Source organism: Conger conger, chromosome 6, assembly GCF_963514075.1.
Source record: "Conger conger chromosome 6, fConCon1.1, whole genome shotgun sequence".
NCBI lineage: Eukaryota > Metazoa > Chordata > Actinopteri > Anguilliformes > Congridae > Conger > Conger conger.
The window spans coordinates 12,305,374-12,323,919 of record NC_083765.1 but is presented as its reverse complement, the minus strand read 5'-3'; the positions used below and the strand labels follow the sequence as shown (position 1 = coordinate 12,323,919).

Sequence of the window (18,546 nt, the reverse complement as noted above, 5' to 3'; positions counted from 1 at the left end):
TAAACGCTTCGTTCTTATCTTAACTTGCTATGAAAGTTTTGATGATGGTCATTTAAAGTTCCGTGAAATTGCTCACAGCATGACGTGAGATTAGACCCCTCCCTGCTCACGCTCTGTGTCTCCATTGGATAAGCGGGAGAACTCTCCGAAGCCGAAAACACGCCCCCGAGCCGGGAGCTAACATATATACATCCCAAATATTACAACTGCAATAGATACCGAAATGGTACATTCGAAGCTGGACTCAATAGCAAACAATCAGAGTTAATTTTGACGAGTCATCCATCTGGGATAAAACGGACCATTCTATGGCTATTTTGCCAGAAACTTTTAGTTAAAAGAGTAACATATGTGCAGTAATTAGGGTGAGCCATCACAACTTACAAATCAAAAAGAGACAGACAAAAGATACCACGTCAGATACAGGTTTATATCTGGAGTTGGAGACAAAAAGCGATGGAGCTGTCGGATATCCCTTTTCCAATCACCTCCGCAGACGACTTTTACGATGACCCTTGCTTCAACACAAGTGACATGCACTTCTTCGAGGACTTGGACCCAAGGTTGGTTCACGTGGGCCTACTGAAGACGGATGATCACCATCACAACGAAGATGAACACATCCGCGCTCCGAGCGGACACCACCAAGCGGGTAGGTGTCTCCTCTGGGCGTGCAAAGCATGCAAAAGGAAAACCACCAACGCAGACCGCCGGAAAGCAGCCACTATGCGGGAGAGGAGGCGGCTTAGCAAAGTCAACGACGCTTTTGAAACCCTGAAACGGTGCACGTCCACGAACCCCAACCAGAGGCTGCCCAAAGTGGAGATTCTCAGAAATGCCATCAGCTACATCGAGTCCCTACAGTCTCTGCTTAGAGGGCAGGACGAGAACTACTACCCGGTGCTGGAGCACTACAGCGGAGACTCTGACGCGTCCAGTCCACGGTCCAATTGCTCAGATGGAATGGTGAGTAGATTACATAAATAAGCAGGTATCTGAACATGCACTCAGTATTTCAGGGCCAACATGTGCCTCTATTCGTTGATTGTTTTTGATAGTTACATCATCTGAAATTAAGGGCCCATACTTATTGGGCATATATTTCTGCATAGCATATTCACTGGAATAACCTCTGTAATGTGTATTCGTTTATTAATCGTAGTTTTAAAAACAGAACATGAAGCAAACTTGGTGTTGACGGAAAATAACCAGCGTGTATTTTTTTTTAGATGGACTTTAATGGCCCAACATGCACATCAAGGAGAAGGGAGAGCTATGGCAGCGCCTACGTTAACGAAACGCCAAATGGTAAGTGTGAATGAAGATCTTAACTGTAGCAGCTTATCTAATGTATAGGCACCAAACGAACGACACGCTTCAGTCTTTTCCACATTTTACTACTGGTGTAAAATGCTCAGCCGTTACAATTAACAACCTGACATTACTTAATGACACTTGACACACGGCACATGGAAGTAATTCAAAACCGTGTGAGAAAAACTGGTGGAAATTACAGTTCATTTGTTAATTCATTTATGTATTTATTTTCTTTCCTCAGATTCCAGAAGTAACAAGAGTTCAATCATTTCCAGCCTGGATTGTCTGTCCAGCATCGTGGAGCGAATTTCGACAGACACCTCCACCTGCGCCACAGTACAAATCCAGGAGGGTTCCGATGGCAGCCCCTGCTCTCCTCTCGACGGATCCATGAGCGACCCGGGAGCAACTGTCCCGTCCCCGACCAATTGTTCCCAACCCCCTCATGATCCAAATCCCATCTATCAGGTGTTATGAAGTGTCCTGGTGGTTCACAAAAAGAAGACCCTCGAACTAACTAAACATTCTTGAATGCAGATATATTTCTTTAAAATGAAAAAGGAAACATGAACTGGGTTACAACGTTGCTGACTAAAATGGAGAAACTGCGAGTTTTCCATATTTTTTCCAACAATAGAACGGTTTCCAATTCCTTAAAGGCAAAGTATCCCGATTCAAGCCATTTAACTTGTCTAGCACAAGACGTGTAAAATGTATAGATCTATGTTATTTATGTTGTCATGTATTTCTGTGTTTCATAATTATAGCAACTTTGGGTGACCGGTAGCATGCTATTTGACCTGGTTTGACACGGGTTTCCAAATGCAAAGTACGAAAACCAAAAAAAAAAAAGCATTATTTATGCGCCTTACACTTTGTTCAGTATATCCTAATTGTGGTTGTTAAGGAGAAAAAGCCAAACAAATCTAATCTAGAAAACGAGGACCATTTTTGTACATTTGTAAATGAGGGCTGCTTAAAAATCAGACAAAATGTTTAAGTATTTAATGTTGCTTGTTGATAGAGACGCTTGGTTTGTTGTGTCAGATGTTTAACTTTATATTTATATATCTTTAAAACTGAGTGAATGTTAACGTTTTAATAAAGAAACCAATGTGGCTATTTATATAAAATTGTGTGTCATTGCTGTTCATGCTTGACAAGTGGATACTTCAATCATTAGACGAATGACAACAAAACATAATAATAATAATAATAATAATAATAATAATAATAATAATAATAATCATAAGTGGCGACATCCATTTTAAATGGCTGACTCATATACTTGTCATTCAAATGCCATTCATTTGTTATGCTTTGGAATTGAAATTGCACAAAATGATTTGAACAGAAAAAAATTAAGTATATTTAATTTGAAGCAAAAGCGTGAAAACAATTAATTTAAACAATTACATTTTATACTCCATTTTCATATAGATCTTATTTCGAATTTATAAATTGTGTCTTATAATTTGAGAAACAAATATTAACGTGTATATTATTGTATTACAGTATTTATTCAACACAAATATTTTGAATATATGAATGATCTTTTGTGATTTATCCAAATTAAAAATATGGAAATGCTTAGTGAGCAGGCTAGGAATTTGAATATAGCCTACAGTGATTAAAAAAATATTGAATTCTGTATTTTCATAATTTAGCTTTATTCTTAAAAATATATCAATCACATACAATTTTAAAAAGCTTCAAGTGAAAGATCAGTTAATTCATGCTTTTATTTATAGGGGTCCCGGTTTACAGAAATATTGTTCCTCGTGTATTACACACGGTATTCTACGTACCATCATAATTATCAGGAAATGCCTGAGATGAGGTGAAAGTCATATGACCTATTAAAATGATTTCTTATTTATTTTTAGCCCAGCAAATGGCAAAGGTTCTGGTATGCTTCATTTGGACACTGGCTAATTTTCCCACAACCTTCTATGAACCTAGAGAACGTCTCGCTGATCGAAAAATCATGTATGAATCAGGGCTGAATTCGTATGCATGTAGTCTATTGTACTATGGGAACTTTATTGTTATTATTATTATTATTATTATTATTATTATTATTATTATTATTATTATTATTATTATTATTATAGATATTCAGCGTTAAATTACAGAGTGCACATGGTAGGACCGCATGTACTCTGGTTGAATGAACACTGGACATTTTACTTCATTCATGCAATCAAATTCATGTAATGTAGCCTATACGTGTTTCTATTCATTTCTAAACACCAAAAAAAAAAAAAACACACAAAACATTTCAAGTTTGTTCGAATCCTGGCTACATTGTTAGGGTATATTAGCGGGCGTTGATGTAAATTTAATTTGTGTTCACACAAGCATCCGCTGGTAAATTAGCGCTTTTCCGTTAATATGACTTCATATGTAGCCTAAGTCTTTTTACAAAGTCAAACAGGCTGAGCAATAATCTGCAGTATGGTGTCAGCTATCCTTGTTATTGCACTTTGGAGAAACGACAAATTTACTGAACATTTTTAAATGATATTGTTTTACAGCTCATGATTAGTTCAAAATGAATCAAAATGCAACCATAAAATGGTCAAAATAGACTTTCATACTTTTCCAGGCTATATTTCCATGTATATGATAGGGTTCTGGATGTAAGAAATTACACCAATGACCAATGACACGTATTTAATGGGTTTGTATGTAGGCATTATTATGCCGGCTATATTATACATATATATTATTGTTATTATACTCTGACTGTATTCTTAATCTAGAATATCAATTCTTAATTTATAGAAAGCAGTTAAAATCTATCTTTGCACAGATATATGCTTTGGTATCCAGTATTTTTGGATGTTCATTGGCTGAATTTAATCTGGTGATTTTGTAAGGACCACGAGTTGGAATCGGTTATACCAGAGTAGAAAGACAACACAAACCTTACGTGTTACCTTCCAAATGTTATTTCTGTCCAGAAAGTTGGCAACAGCAGTTTATTGGATCAGCAACACCCTCTCGTGGAAAGTTGAAGTATTGACAAACGGAATACTCGTAGACGTGTTTTTGCAAAGGACAAGTTTGCTGTTTTTCTTCTTTACGACTAGGCTTCCATGAATCAAGTAAAATCATGAAAGCGTATTTTTATTTTTTTGTTATTTTGGTATTGACCGTATATCCAGTCACATGAGTTTTCTAAGACACGAATGACCATGATTTATCCACCATCGCATTCATCGTGACAACCCAGAGTAGTACGAGAATCTAAATCATAAATTTAACAGTCATGTTGTAGGGGAAAATTCACAGAACAAAAGATCTCCCTCCTAAAAGCATGATAAACATTCACAAGTCAAAATCAGACTCCACCTTAGTGAGCAGGCTGGTTCCTCCAAAACTCTCGACGATGTATGCTAAAAGTGTATCAATATATCCGTATTAAAGTGACAACGTAAGCTTTATCTTCATAATATTTACTGGCTCAGTCTAACCTTGGAAAAAGGTGATTAAAGAGGTCTGTGAATGTGATTTGTATTTTGCTACTTAACACAGGAATACAGGGACTTTAAAGTGCATTCGTAAGAAGTACATTTATTGAAATTTGAACAATAACTGATCAGAAGACAAGGCAGAAGAGTCACACTTTATTTACAAAAATAATGAGAACCAAACATCAGTCCAGCGTGAGAAGGCACAATTGCGGCTATTTCTATGACAACTGCTAATAGCTGTTAAAGTGGACTTTACACAATAACACCAATTAGACGGAAAGACGCCCAGAAGTGTGAGACGTTTGCGTGCCATGGTTCCAGTCTTAGTCGAAGCTGCTGCGAGGGCCCATTGTCCCGTATGGAAGTGGTCCACGCTCCGAGTTTCAGGATGGGGCCACACTGGGGCTGAGGCCTCTTCAGCCCGCTGCTTACTTTCTGCGACGGGCAGCGGCTCCCTTCTTGCTGCTGTAATACGGCAAGCATGCAAACACACGCAGGTGAGACCCGCTGCCTGCGCCGCTGGCTCTCGCCGCGCCTGCTTCTCTGCTCTCTTAATTTCGTGGGACCAATATCAGACTATCAAAGTTATGAGCACCTCCTGCTGTCACTCAAAGGTAGTTTCAGATAATATATGTCATTTTCACGTCTGTTCATCTTAATCTCTGTCGCAAAGCCATTGCTACAGCATATCCAGTACATGCATTGACAGACTAATGTTCTTGCGTAACTACTGTGGGTAGACGGCCGGCTTCCATCTGACCAGCATTCACTAGTGTGTGATAAGGCAGGGGATGCCTTGCCAACTGTAGCACTTCCTCACTGGTTAATACTATAGCTAATTACATGCCACCCAACAGGACATGGCTGGTCAGAACTGTAATCACCAGGACTGGATTCCAAATGGCGGGACATATCATTGTACTACATTTGAAATGGCTGTCATGGTTACGCTCTATGTCGGACATACTAGACATCCAGTTACCCTGGTTATTCTCCTACAAAGCTAATGAAGGAGGGAGATTGACAGGTGTTGATGTATTATCTTTTATGAAAATGAGCTGTCTTGGAGCATTGCTGATTCTGGAGAGCATACAGACACTATTTCATGTGCTTTGTACAAATAATTATCACCACTACTGATTTGCCACTGTACATCATAACATTATACATGCAGTTATGCTCATTGCTTTCTCTACTGAAGGTCTGTACAGACTTCAGTCAGAGAAACCCAATTAAGCCGATAGTAGACTTAATGAAAGACAGTAAGCGAAGGTGATAAGAGAAGACATGCTGGTTCCACATGCCACACACAAAGCATCACTTACCGTTATATTTTATCATCAACATATAAATAAACAGCCATAGATCCAGGCCTGGCGCAATGGAGATTCATGCAATATTTGTCTCTTTGGAGAAAAAAATGTGTCTACACAACGCTTGTTGTCTATTGGGCCTTGAGTGCACCTTTGAAAGTGCACACACAAAGACAAATGGCCACATAAACAACAATTATGAACACCAACACTGAGGCTGGTTTATGTTGAACAAAATTGCTTACAGAGTTTACAGAAAGTTCTGCCAACACAATATGCACTTTAATGATTAAAAAAATGACCAAATTGAGATGGAATACTTACTGGTTTTAGTACTGAGCTGTATGAGTATTGTACATGTTTGGATGTGATAAGGATACTATTTATGGTATGTGCAAGAGCATCACATTGTGCAGCAAAGCTATTCAAATCAATTTTGTTCTTGTATATTTCTTTGCCTTTGAAAGGTGTGTGCAAGATCACAAGACATCACAACATAGAGCAGATAGACCATAGTTTCTTGCCGTTGCATCACATGATGAGAATGTGATGTAAACGTGTTAGGTATCTGTGACTTTACAGTGTAAATAGCACATTTACAGCTTGGATGAGGACCGTTCATCCTGCATTTAAAGTCCTTTCTTGTTAGGATAAGCAGCACTTGAGGGGTCAAGTATAGTTAAAATTATGTATTTGCATGTTTACACGGCATTACCCCTTTACAAAAATGTTCTATAAGACTTCTGTGAATCTCACAGAATCCTATAGTAAAATGGCCGGCTGATTATAACATTTTTGTAAGGCCCAGTGAAGCTGTTCACACCCAGAGCACCCATGTTAATGCCATGTGTAAGTGTATATGGATATGGACATCAGTTACATTTTCCATAGAAAGACAAGCTGAAATGGAAGCCCTGGCTTCCGCGATATGACGGACGTATACATTTGTGAAACTCAGATCTTTTGGGAGAATTTTTTTTCACAGCGGGAATTGACTGGCATGAAATGACAAGGGGGCGTGAAATGAGGATGCGTGCCACTGTGTGAAAAGGATATTGATTGGAGGGGAATGGAAAATTAAAGTACATTTGATTGGTGGATGGATAATGTAATGTAATTCCATATTACAATTTTAGAACCTTTTCAAAAATATACCTTAAGATGTGTTCGTATGGTTATGAAGAATTGACTAAATTGAGGAAAAGGTGAATTTTGATTTCAGCTTGTCTTTAAAACACTATATGTTACTTTAAATGATGAAAAATGAATTTATCAAGAAGAGGCTCAGGGCCTTTCTCTCTGGACAGGAAATGCACCAGATTCCCATGCTGCTATCTGGCTAGGACAGATGGTTGATTGACTTACTGTTTCTGAAGCTCATCAATGCGGTTTCTGAGAGAGATGACCTGTGAACAACACAGGAGCTCAGGTTTGAAAGGAGCACAGCACATTACCTGCTGGAATCCCGACCCTCACCTGCGAAAGTACCTCTCCCTCCAAAGGGGGCTGTCTGTGGAGCCAGGCCTGGAAACAAAGGCTAAAACACACCCTTTATGCTCTCTCATTGATCTCAAACTATACATAGGTAAAATGATTAGTCCAGATTGGCTGAAAAGGCTAGTTCTCATAAAAAATGTGTGTGCCTTCTTTTGACAGATTATGTCACAGTCTGTGATTTCTCCTTAAGACTACATAGCAGTATAATACATTTTAATCCATAAAATATAGTTGTAAACATATGTTCTGTGAGAAGCCCTGGTAGGGTGTGTTTGGCCTGTGTTTCCATCCCATCAACAGTTGAAGAAAGGGGACAGAGATGTTCCCATGTAACAGGAGACCCAGGGATTTTGGCCGACTGAATGCCAAAAGAGTGAAGTCCTTTGCTTTGACCCTTAGAATGACCAAATCACTTACCTGTGGAGGCTAAGTGTCTGAGGGCAAAAAGGTCCTATAGTCTGATGCAGACACCAAAGAGAGGGCGTATCACTGAACCACTGCTCATTGACTCTATCCAATAGAAAAATGTAACATCAAAAAAGAGAACTGAAACCCTTAATTTCAGAGTGCCCTGAAAATCTTCAGATGGGTGAAACACTGATGCATACAGATGCTGCAGTCAGTTCCATCTTCCACTGTTTGACCTTTCACCTCTCATCAGATGTTGCCTCCTTTGCCCTTGAAGTGACCCATGCAGGCAGACCATGCTCCCCTGGCCTTGGGCTTCTGTGCCAGTTTACTTACAATTTACTCAGCTCCTCCACTCTTTTACGTAGTGTTGTAACCTGAAGGAGATCAAAGCACAGCTGTGTTCATAATACCTTTTTAACCACACAGTTGTGCGGACATCAGGACTTTTCCTTCACTTTAGAGAAGAAACTGATAGCAGACCCACTTTTCTGTTCCAAATGCTGACAAAAGCACTTTCAGTTTTCTAAACTCAGCGGTCAATCTCCATAAAATCTAGCTAACACAGTTATTTCAACACAGCTGTGCTCTTGAGTGGAAAAGTTCAATTTGAGGTGTTTCTTTCACAGCTAAAACTGATTCTCGGACGGATCATTCATTTCACACTAAAATAGGGTTTTTTGATCTCTGATTGTTGCCAGAATTCTTCTTTTTTTGCCTTTACCGTGAGACTCATCTCTCTGGTGGTGCAGACTTGCTGCACCAACGTCATTCATTCATTAGGTGGGGAACTCTCGGTGGGTGTCTTCTGTCTTCAGAAAATTCATTTTTCCCAGACAACTTCTTTAAATGTCAAGAACATCAGTAAGGAGTGACTATATTAAACAAGATGGTGGAAAACTATCATCATTGGCCCAGAAGTACAGTCAGATAGGTTATAGTGAAGATCCAGTTGTCTGCAGCAGGGGGCGCACTCACCTCATACTTCTGTCTCTTCAGTTTCTCCATGTGGTCAAACTTCTCAGCCTCCAGACCATGCATCGAGTCCCACAGCTCCTTGGCCTTTTCCCTGGAACCCAACAGGGGAGACGCCTGTGAGCACAACACACCCTACAACTTCTCAGGGAGACCCTTCAGCCAGAGGTCTCCGGGAATCTCACCTCAGTTTGTCCTCATTTAGGTGGTCAATGTTGAGGGGCTTGCGTCTGTCAGCCAGGATCTTCTTCTTCTTCTCTCTCTCGGTCTGCTTCTTCCCTCTCTTTTGGTCAGCCTGCACTCACCATGCCAAAGAGAAAGACGTCACATACTTCTAGCAACCTAACACACAGCTTACATCTGCCTTTATGTATTGCCTCAATAACTTTTACATGGCCTACACTGTCTCCAGTGTCTACTGCAGAACTATTGGGGGGTCGGGTAGCTTTATTAATAGACATTAGAGCGGACTGTAAGAGGTTCACCTTCTGAAGATAGCTGCTGTAGTTTGAGCCCATGCTGGTCAGGGCTGACTTCTTCTTGGCTTCCTCATCAGCCCTCTTCTTGGCATCGATCTCCTCCCTCTTCAGCCTTTCTTCCTGTGGAAGCAATTTCAACAAAGTCCATCAACACCAAACAGGTAAGAAGGAGCACTGTGAGTGCGAAGGAGGGTTGTGTGGTTCTCCGACACGAACCTCACGTCTCGCCTGGCGCTCTTTATCCTTCTCAGCACGGATCCTCTGCTGCTCTGACCTCTCTGCCCGGCGCTTCTCCTGCAGGAGCACACCCAGAACGGGGACGCTGTTACACCACCACACCACCAGATGGAGCCACATGTCTTGAAAAGCAGATTTGGGAAGAATGGGCCACTCACAATTCTTTCTTTGAGGGCGATAATTTCTTCCTCCTCCTTCTTTCTCTGCTCGAAGTGAGCATCGATCAGTGCCTGCAGCTCAATCAGATCCTTGTTCTGACGCTTCTTCTGGATGTCCTGTTAGGAGCAGAGAGGATCACTGATTGGGTAAGGGTTAGCGATGCCCTTCACAGCTACTGGGCCTCCTTTGTCCCATACATTGTGAGATCAAACCAAAGCTGTGGATGAAACACAGATTTACTCACATCAAAGTCCACTTTCTCACCCTCTGGGATCTTAGGTGCACTGGGTCTGTGGGGAATTGAAAGATACCATGTCATATAAACCCTACATGCTAGCCACACTTAAAAAAACGGATTTTCTATCCATGTATGCCTTACGATGAAAAATGTTTGCCAATGCTAAACACCACTTCTGTGATTGCGGGATGTGCATACACATATGCAAATTCATAAATATGACTTCAAACTGCCATCAGTTCAAAATAGAGTCTGTTGAAAAGATTACTCACTTGAATTTTGGCTTCTCCTCTGTTGAGTGAGAGGAAAATAAAAAGGGGACAGGGAATTGTTACAGGGTTAGAAATCCACATACTGAAAGCATATTAAGACACTTGAAGCTTTCAGGCGACATCAAATGCAGGTTTTAGTTTAATTGTTGAAAATGTTGAGTTTATTTAGTGATTTATTTTATTCAAATAATAATTAGAATTCAAATTATGCTTTGAAACACAGCAAGTAGCACGATTCCAAGTTGTACCTGTGATATAAAATTATTGTTATTACATGTTAGTGGTAGTACTCAAGAAAAATCCAAATGTATAAACTTTAAGAAGATTACACACAGGACACATTCATAGATGTTCATTAGATAAGCAGTAATTATCCACTTCTCGTGGGGTCCACACTATTCTTCTCAGAGAACAGATTAGGAGAAGTTACAGATACAATCAGGGTTCTGTACACAAGCCAAAATGCCACTATCCACAGTAAGTTTACTCCACTTAAACAAATACATGAATAAATAACTAAAAATAAGTAAATAAATAGATAGATAAATAAATTCAAAAGGATCACAAAACAGATGTCGATGACAAATTCTTAAAAAAAAATAATATTTATATATCTATTTTTATAAATAGCTAAATAAATAAACTTTTGGCTTGACCCTCACACTGCAGAAACACAAGCAAGACAGCACCCGAAACACCACAAAGTGTTTTTGTCAAAGGAAACGCAAACTACCGTCTTGTTCTTCCTCTGGTTTGGCATGTCATGCGGAAGAGAAAAGCAAAGCAATGATGAGCTGTGGCACTGTTTCACTGCGCAGTGAAACATAGGTCAGCATATGGCTCACTGCACAGTGAAACATAGGTCAGCATACGGCTCACTGCACAGTGAAACACAGGTCAGCATACGGCTCACTGCACAGTGAAACACAGGTCAGCATATGGCTCACTGCACAGTGGAACACAGGTCAGCATACGGCTCACTGCTCAGTGAAACATAGGTCAGCATACAGCTCACTGCTCAGTGAAACATAGGTCAGCATACGGCTCACTGCACAGTGGAACACAGGTCAGCATACGGCTCACTGCTCAGTGAAACATAGGTCAGCATACGGCTCACTGCTCAGTGAAACACAGGTCAGCATACGGCTCACTGCACAGTGAAACATAGGTCAGCATTCACATTCTCTCCATTTTGTAATGTCTTCATTGGCAGATGTGGGACAACTGGGTCACGTATTTCTCTTTATTCTGTACGGAGGTTTTTCATTTTGATGTCAGGCAAAATGGCAGAGTTTTCTCCTCCTCTGAGACAGCAACAGTGCTGCCATCCTCTCAAAATAGTGAAACCTCCAATCCCTGTGACAGCTAATGCTGCAGCCCTACCAATCACAAATGCAGATGAGAAATTGTAGCAACATACCTTCCTCTTCATAGGCCTCTGCATGCAGCAAGCGTTGAAAGCAAAAGCAGAACAGACAGACATCATTATTCACATTCATGGCGATGTGGCAGAACTTCAGATTCCCTTTCCAGGCACAGCATGGCTGAGCATTGGCCCAAATTGGGGTGTTTTATAATCTTTATTTGTTACTTTTTTTTGCTTTCAAAGGAAAACCTCAATATAATTTTCAAGCCAAAAACATACTGCAGAAGTGTAAGCTAATGATCATATTACACCCCAATATGAACCTCCAGAAAAGCACCCTGCTGTAAAATCCAGCTATGACCAGATTGAAATGACCAGCTAACAGCTGTTTCAAAACCTAGCTTGAGCTGCTTTTTCAACAGGGCAGTGACTTTTTCAATATATTTTTGTACCAACATGAAAAAGTGTTTGTTGAGTTTTGTAACTCAAAGAGGACAAAAACATGGTCTGGCCACACCATTGGGTAAGTTAATGCCCAATCAGTAATGCCCATATGAGTGTAAATGAGCAAGAGAAAGGTGGGCAATGTTAAAATGTCATTAAATTTTAGCTGATACACAGCAATGTACACAGGTTCTTACATACACTCTGTTCAGACAGCTGGCTTTTTATACTTAAACCATTTTTAAGCCCAATCAGTAATTCTCTTACAACTTTTGGTTGCCTTTTGACAAAAATGATGTGCCACTAAATACCTTGGTTTGTGTGACCAGAGATTGATTTTTTTATTTATTGTTGCTTCACTGAAAACAAATTCCTGTTTTTTGTCCCTTTGAGAATTACCAACACAACACAATAGGCAGATAAAACAGTTAATTAGAAGACACTGTACTGCCTTTAATAACACCAGGGCTCAATGGATAACCCATTGATGTTATGAAACCTCCCACAATTATGAACATTGACACTTTCACTTGGCTTGGCCATGCTAGAAAGATTGCGATAACTTTGGTCATACAACGGCAACATATTTTTCAGGTTGCATGTGGCATAAAGGTGGGAGGGCCTGGACAGCTCATTCACAATGAGAGCAAGGCTGGCCGCAGTACGAGTCTCCTCCACAGAGTCTCCAGGGAGCGCATCAAAATCACATCACGGATGCAAGCTGTGACCAGTGGCTGAAGCACTCTGTGGAGGGGAGGAGGGAGAGCGGGCAGAGGGGGTCGGCATATACACGGTATAGCCAGCAACACACTGATACCCGAGTCTAGGCTGTTCCTTCATAGTGGCCGTTTGTGAAGAGGAGGTACCTCCAGTGGTAGCGCTGATTTAGAGAAAGCTACAGGTATGAGGGCTGGAGATGAGTCAACCTGTCTGGACTGTGACAGGCGGAGTACACTGCTGACCTGGGAGTGAATACCCGTGCCACATACCTTCCTCTTCCACCGGCTCTGGCTCTGGCTCTGGTTCAGGCTCTGCTTCTGGTTCTGGTTCTGGTTCCGGTTCTGGTTCAGGCTCTGCCACAGGCTCTGGCTCAGGCTCCGGCTCGGGTTCTGGTTCTGGTTCTGCCTCAGGTTCAGGCTCAGGTTCTGGTGCGGCCTCTGCCTCTGCCTCTGCCTCGGGTGCCACCTCTGGGGCTACCTCTACCTCTACTTCTTCCTCTGCTACCTCTATGGAGCGTCATAAATGCCACAGAGAGAGAGAGAGAGAGAGAGAGAGAGAGAGAGGCAATGTTAGCACATAAATTGGACATTGCTGTTTCTGTTATGAGAAAATGGGGGGGGGCAGTGAAAGAGACCATGAGGACAGTTTAATGGTGGAGAATACAGCAAGCAGTGAGGACAGAGAAAAGAGGGCAGTAATGCAGAGGGAGACTTTCCCCACATACCCAGGTTGAAATATATCATAATCCAAAAGAAAATACATGGATATCAGGGGTAAAAATCATGGCAGTCTTATCACAAAATGTAATAATTTACACACTAAAGTTACCAAGATATCACCCTTAACTGGCTTGTGTTTGACAGTCATTAAAAGAGTTCATGTTAAAAGTTAATGTGCAGTAAGCATATTTTTTGCTAACACTTTACAATAAGTTTACATGAATTGACATTAACTAATGTAGTTAACTAACTAACTACTGAGAAGTTAATCTGCTTTCTTATGTAGGCCTATTTGTACATCATTCAGTCATGTTAACAACAACATTATTTAATGGCAATTCAAATTGGAATGAAAAGCTAAAAAATTGTGTGTGTGTGTGTGTGTGCGTGTGTGTGCGTGTGTGTGTGAATGGTTAACTAATTATAAGTTTATACTATGTTTGGTTCATGTATAAATATTAATGTAACTAATACATTAGTAGCATACAAATACATTAACTAATTTCATGTTTAATTTATGTATTTAACATCAATTAATTACTACATTAGCTAATTTCAATTCATATACCCTTATTGTAAAGTGTGACATATTTTTTCAATGAGCAGAAGGCAGAATCAGAAGTCAGGGAAATAGAATGTTGGATGATCACTGCATAAATCTCCAGACTGCGGCGTTATTATCTTATGTAGTTATGTTGATATACAGGAGAAGCAGGGAGCGAATGGGTTTTCTAACTAAGGTCATGACTTTTAGGGTTGAAAGCATGGGTATTATGGTGCACAGATGATGCGAGGTTGACCGAAGAGGACCACACCACTCAGCAAACACTTAAGCAACATGTAAATATTCAGCCCAAATGGACACGTGGGAGATGGATCACATCACGCCTTAAAATATTAAGGTCACAGGCAGCATGTGTCTTCACACATGTCTTCAAACAAACACAATGGGTATTCCTGTTTTCACAAAGCAGGAACAATAGAAAAACAGTGTGATGGAGGATTTTTCAGCTGACATGCCCGAGAGCTGGCGAGACAAAGCAGGCATCATCGTCAAACACACTGAGACTTAAGGGTGAACAAAGTTGACAAATTAGTATCAATACAGACTGGGAAACAGACTGGAAAACAGTTTGAACTCTCAGAGGTTTTCTTTTTTTACCTTCCCCTTCAACTTCCCCTTCAACTTAAAAAAAAAAAGCAATGATTCATTACAATTAAAATTGAAACAAGTCTATGTGCAAACACTAGATGTGCAAACATATCCTGATCATATAAAAGAGCTAGTGAAATGATATTGAATAAATAGTGCAGAGTTAAAAAGCTAGGTCTTTCAACGCTCATATTATATTCCAGATATCATATTGCTATTTCAGAGCATCAGGGCCAAACACTTGGGACTGGGTATCACATGCACGCTATGGGTCCTGTTCCCATTCTGTGAGGACTGCACATAGCCTGGGAGGACAGCATCTAAACCAGGCCTTCAGGCAGGGCTGCGGCTAGCAGGGAAATAATCCCAGCACCTCGAATATTCCACAAATCATTTTCAGAAAAAAAGTATGAATTAACTAAGTAATTTGTACAATTTTAAGGTCAAGTTCAGTTTACTATTGACCACTTCGGAGAGACCTGGTAGCCTACTGTAACTCAGAGGATTATTACTGCAATAATCTGAGAAACATGCAATAGTTTTAGATAGTTATTAATCTATGATCGATTGTAAAATTGAACATGGAGTTTTTTTTTGTTTTTGTTTTTTGAAGACTTTGATTGAGAAATATTAAAAGGTCACCTACCTGCCACACTGAAAAGAAAAAGATAAATAAAATAGTTATGATCAGCTTAAAAATGTGGTTGATGGCAGACTCCAAAATGATATATTATATAATTAGATGCATAGCCTACGTGACAAGACAAGACAACTATTTGCCAAGTCGTAAAGACAGACAAGAATTATGGTCTCCAGGAATAGAAACTTCTTTAAAGACCACTTGTGTCTCCTTACCTCCATCTCTAAACTATGACCACAAGAAACACTGTGCATTGGTTGACAAATTTGTTCCCCAAGGGGGAAACTATATTTATATAAAAAGGAAATTAAGATTATTTAAAGATATATACTTACACTTCCTCAGTCTCAGACATGGTGGCAGTGGACTTTGCACCTAGAAAGCGTTGAGGAAGAGAAGAAGGGTACTTTTAGAAATACAGCTGGGAGCTGCACGCTAAGTAGTCTACTACATTTATAGCTGTGGTACTGCTAACCAAAAAACAGTCTCCTCCCTATTCCAAAGATAACCTGATAGGTGAGCACTTCCTACTAAGAAACTGCAATAGATTCCTACAAGTTGTTAAATAGCATGATTGAGCCCACTAGCCTCCTCTTGGAGTATCACACCCTTTCTGAGGCAGTGCAACTGAACACTCTTTGACCCTTGTCTTTCAAACCTAAGTTGTTGTGCACCTGTTTCCAAAGCATCTGCAGTAGCAATGACTCTGCGATGACATCAAATGTATTTGCTATCTCACAGTAATAAAGGTCTTCATTTAAGGGCAACATTATCTGCTTATACCTGCCGTTAAGTGATCAGAATTTCAGCCGTTAAGTGATCAGAATCTCTATTTTAGAATGTTTTTTAAATGACAAAAAGTCAACTTTCTCAGTCATTTCCCTCAACCAACTCAGCTGTGAAAATTCAATTTTTAAACATAGGCTATAGCCCTAGGTACAACTTTTTAATGTCCTGAATATCCCTGATTGCCAGAGAATAGCTTGTATTACCCCTCAACCCCGAACCTCAGTAATGCAGTTAAGCTATTATCTGTGTTCTTATGAAAATATATCACATTTAGCCAACTAAATTGAATTGTGTATTGTTTTTAATTATGCTGCTAACAAAGCTGTACCTTTGGTACTCAAGGAAAATGAAAATAATATATTTCAGTTGCATACAGTCACGTATAAATCTTTGACTGCACTTTTGAAATGAATTTCACATAGAAATATAGCACACTCAGACTCAGGAGTATTCCAACACCAACAGCTGTAGATGTCCTTCAGAATTAGTCCCTGATCATATTTCTCAGAGTCAGCTCCTGTTCTTTCTGCTGGAATAGCATTCATAATCCCCATTCCCTTTCCATATCTGGCAATGACTTGCACCGAAAAGACAGGCAAAAACGGGACTACATGGGAGCAGACAGATAAACCACTTTCTAAAATATGCATTATTATGTGTACCCCTAATATTGTGTGGATGCTTTGAGTATAAATGTATAAATAAAACATCACAAAACAATTATGACAATGAACAGAAACTACAATTCCAATTTTGTAGTATGTTATACTATGGAGTTTGCTTGATAATTTATTATTATTATTGTTGAAAGGTATAAATATGATCTCCGTTGACGCAGGTTGGTGGTTGTAAAAAAGCTTGACTTGTATGTAGTTTATGCCTTTATAATAATGATCCCACTGCTCTAGCTTTTCTTGACTGAGACATTAGGTGGGTCTTTCTGGAGCTGTAAGGGGAACTGCTCCTCTCATCAGAGCTTGGTGGACCCCGTTCCTCAGTCCTCTGCTTTGTTGCATCATACAGCGTAAGCAAGGTAATAATTGCCTGTGAGCACTGTGCGTGTCTCCCTGCTCTCAGTCTTTGTGATGCCGTGATTGCATTATCAGCTGCTGTCTGCTAAGCCGGGATTGACATTGCCAGCATTGGTACAACGTGGAAGAACTGTGACAATTTTGAGGAACAGATTTGTAAATCCCAGGCTTCAAATACACTGACCAACCAGGCTGCCCAGGAGATCTGACAGTGAAAATGCATGTTGCAATCGGTGACATGGTAACATCCAATCCAAGCGATTCCATTTGGTTTATCCACCATTGTTGGTTAGAGAGCTCACAGCATTCCCCGGTAGTTTCAGACAATCAGTACACACACACACGCACACACACACAAAGACCCATTCATACTCATGGTCAATAGCATATCCAACAGCTAATGGAACAGAAACTGTTTCTATGTGGCTATGGAATACAAAAAGGATCTGCATTATTTCTTTAAAATCACATTCAGAATTCATAAACATGCAGCAAAAGTTCACATTTTGAAGCACTACAATGTTTTCCTTGTACAAACTATATTTCCAACAACTTATTTTGTCCTCCATCAAGGCTAAATTACTTTCTTCTCATCACCAGCAATGCCATAGGGAACCAATTCTGCCTGCATCACTCAACCAATAGTCTCTCATTTGTGTTCTTATACAATGATAAGTTAGCGTCCAGCAAATTTCCTATTGCACAACCAGGCCATCACATCCTGGGCAAAGACACGACAGACCAGCCTCCGCTTTAAAGCTACAGTGAGAAAAGTGCATAAAAAAGATGTGCACATGTATCTTCCACTTGTCATGGGGGGTAGGGGGAAACATCTGGCCTCAAATTTCCTAAAATCTCTCCTTCTCTATCTCGTTTTCTCTTCATCTTTCTCTTACCTCAGAAAAGCTGAAAGGAGTGAGCTCCCTGTTGACGGAGACTGGCTGTAAGGTTCTGAAGACTTCCCGGAACGATTAAGTCTTTCTGTTATAGTGATATTTGATCTCCTGAGGTCTCTTATTGGCTGAGATGGTCTCGGGGGCTGGGTGGGGTTGGGGTCAACAGCTTGTTACACCTCACACTGAAAAAGGAGATAGAAAGGTTAATGGGGAGTGTTGGGAGGCACAAGTTTGGAGAGGTGTAGCTAAGATGCCCTGTTGCTATATTTGTCATCACTACCCAAGCAGAAATACATCAGTGAACAAGGGAGTAGGGGGCATACATCCTGCAGGACAAGTAAAGATCAGTCTTCCAATTAGACCCCAGGGCCGAAGGGATTTGGGACAGCTTTCAGTCAAAACATTTAACCAAGA

At 40.2% G+C, this 18,546-nt stretch overlaps 2 protein-coding genes across 3 annotated transcripts; one reads left to right on the top strand and one right to left on the bottom strand.

Annotated features, from left to right (window-relative positions):
• The first annotated feature begins 225 nt into the window (after positions 1-225).
• On the top strand, positions 226-2,444 carry LOC133130643 (myoblast determination protein 1 homolog 2-like). 2 transcript variants are annotated; one of them, XM_061245358.1, is made up of 3 exons: positions 226-966; positions 1,230-1,308; positions 1,559-2,444. In XM_061245358.1, exons 1-3 carry the CDS (start codon positions 457-459, stop codon positions 1,792-1,794), a joined length of 825 nt encoding a protein of 274 aa, XP_061101342.1. In that variant the 5' UTR covers positions 226-456; the 3' UTR covers positions 1,795-2,444. The 2 variants fall into 2 exon arrangements, with proteins under 2 accessions (XP_061101342.1, XP_061101341.1); XM_061245357.1 differs by having other exon boundaries at positions 1,230-1,314.
• A 2,492-nt stretch (positions 2,445-4,936) lies between these two features.
• tnnt3b (troponin T type 3b (skeletal, fast)) lies at positions 4,937-13,420 on the bottom strand (the record flags this gene model as incomplete). Its single annotated transcript, XM_061245239.1, has 10 exons — positions 4,937-5,261; positions 7,475-7,515; positions 8,993-9,083; positions 9,175-9,284; positions 9,475-9,588; positions 9,685-9,762; positions 9,864-9,980; positions 10,109-10,154; positions 10,375-10,393; positions 13,174-13,420. Coding segments are annotated over 10 exons (900 nt in total), but the record flags the coding sequence as incomplete, so codon positions are not given.
• Between the last annotated feature and the right edge of the window lie 5,126 nt (positions 13,421-18,546).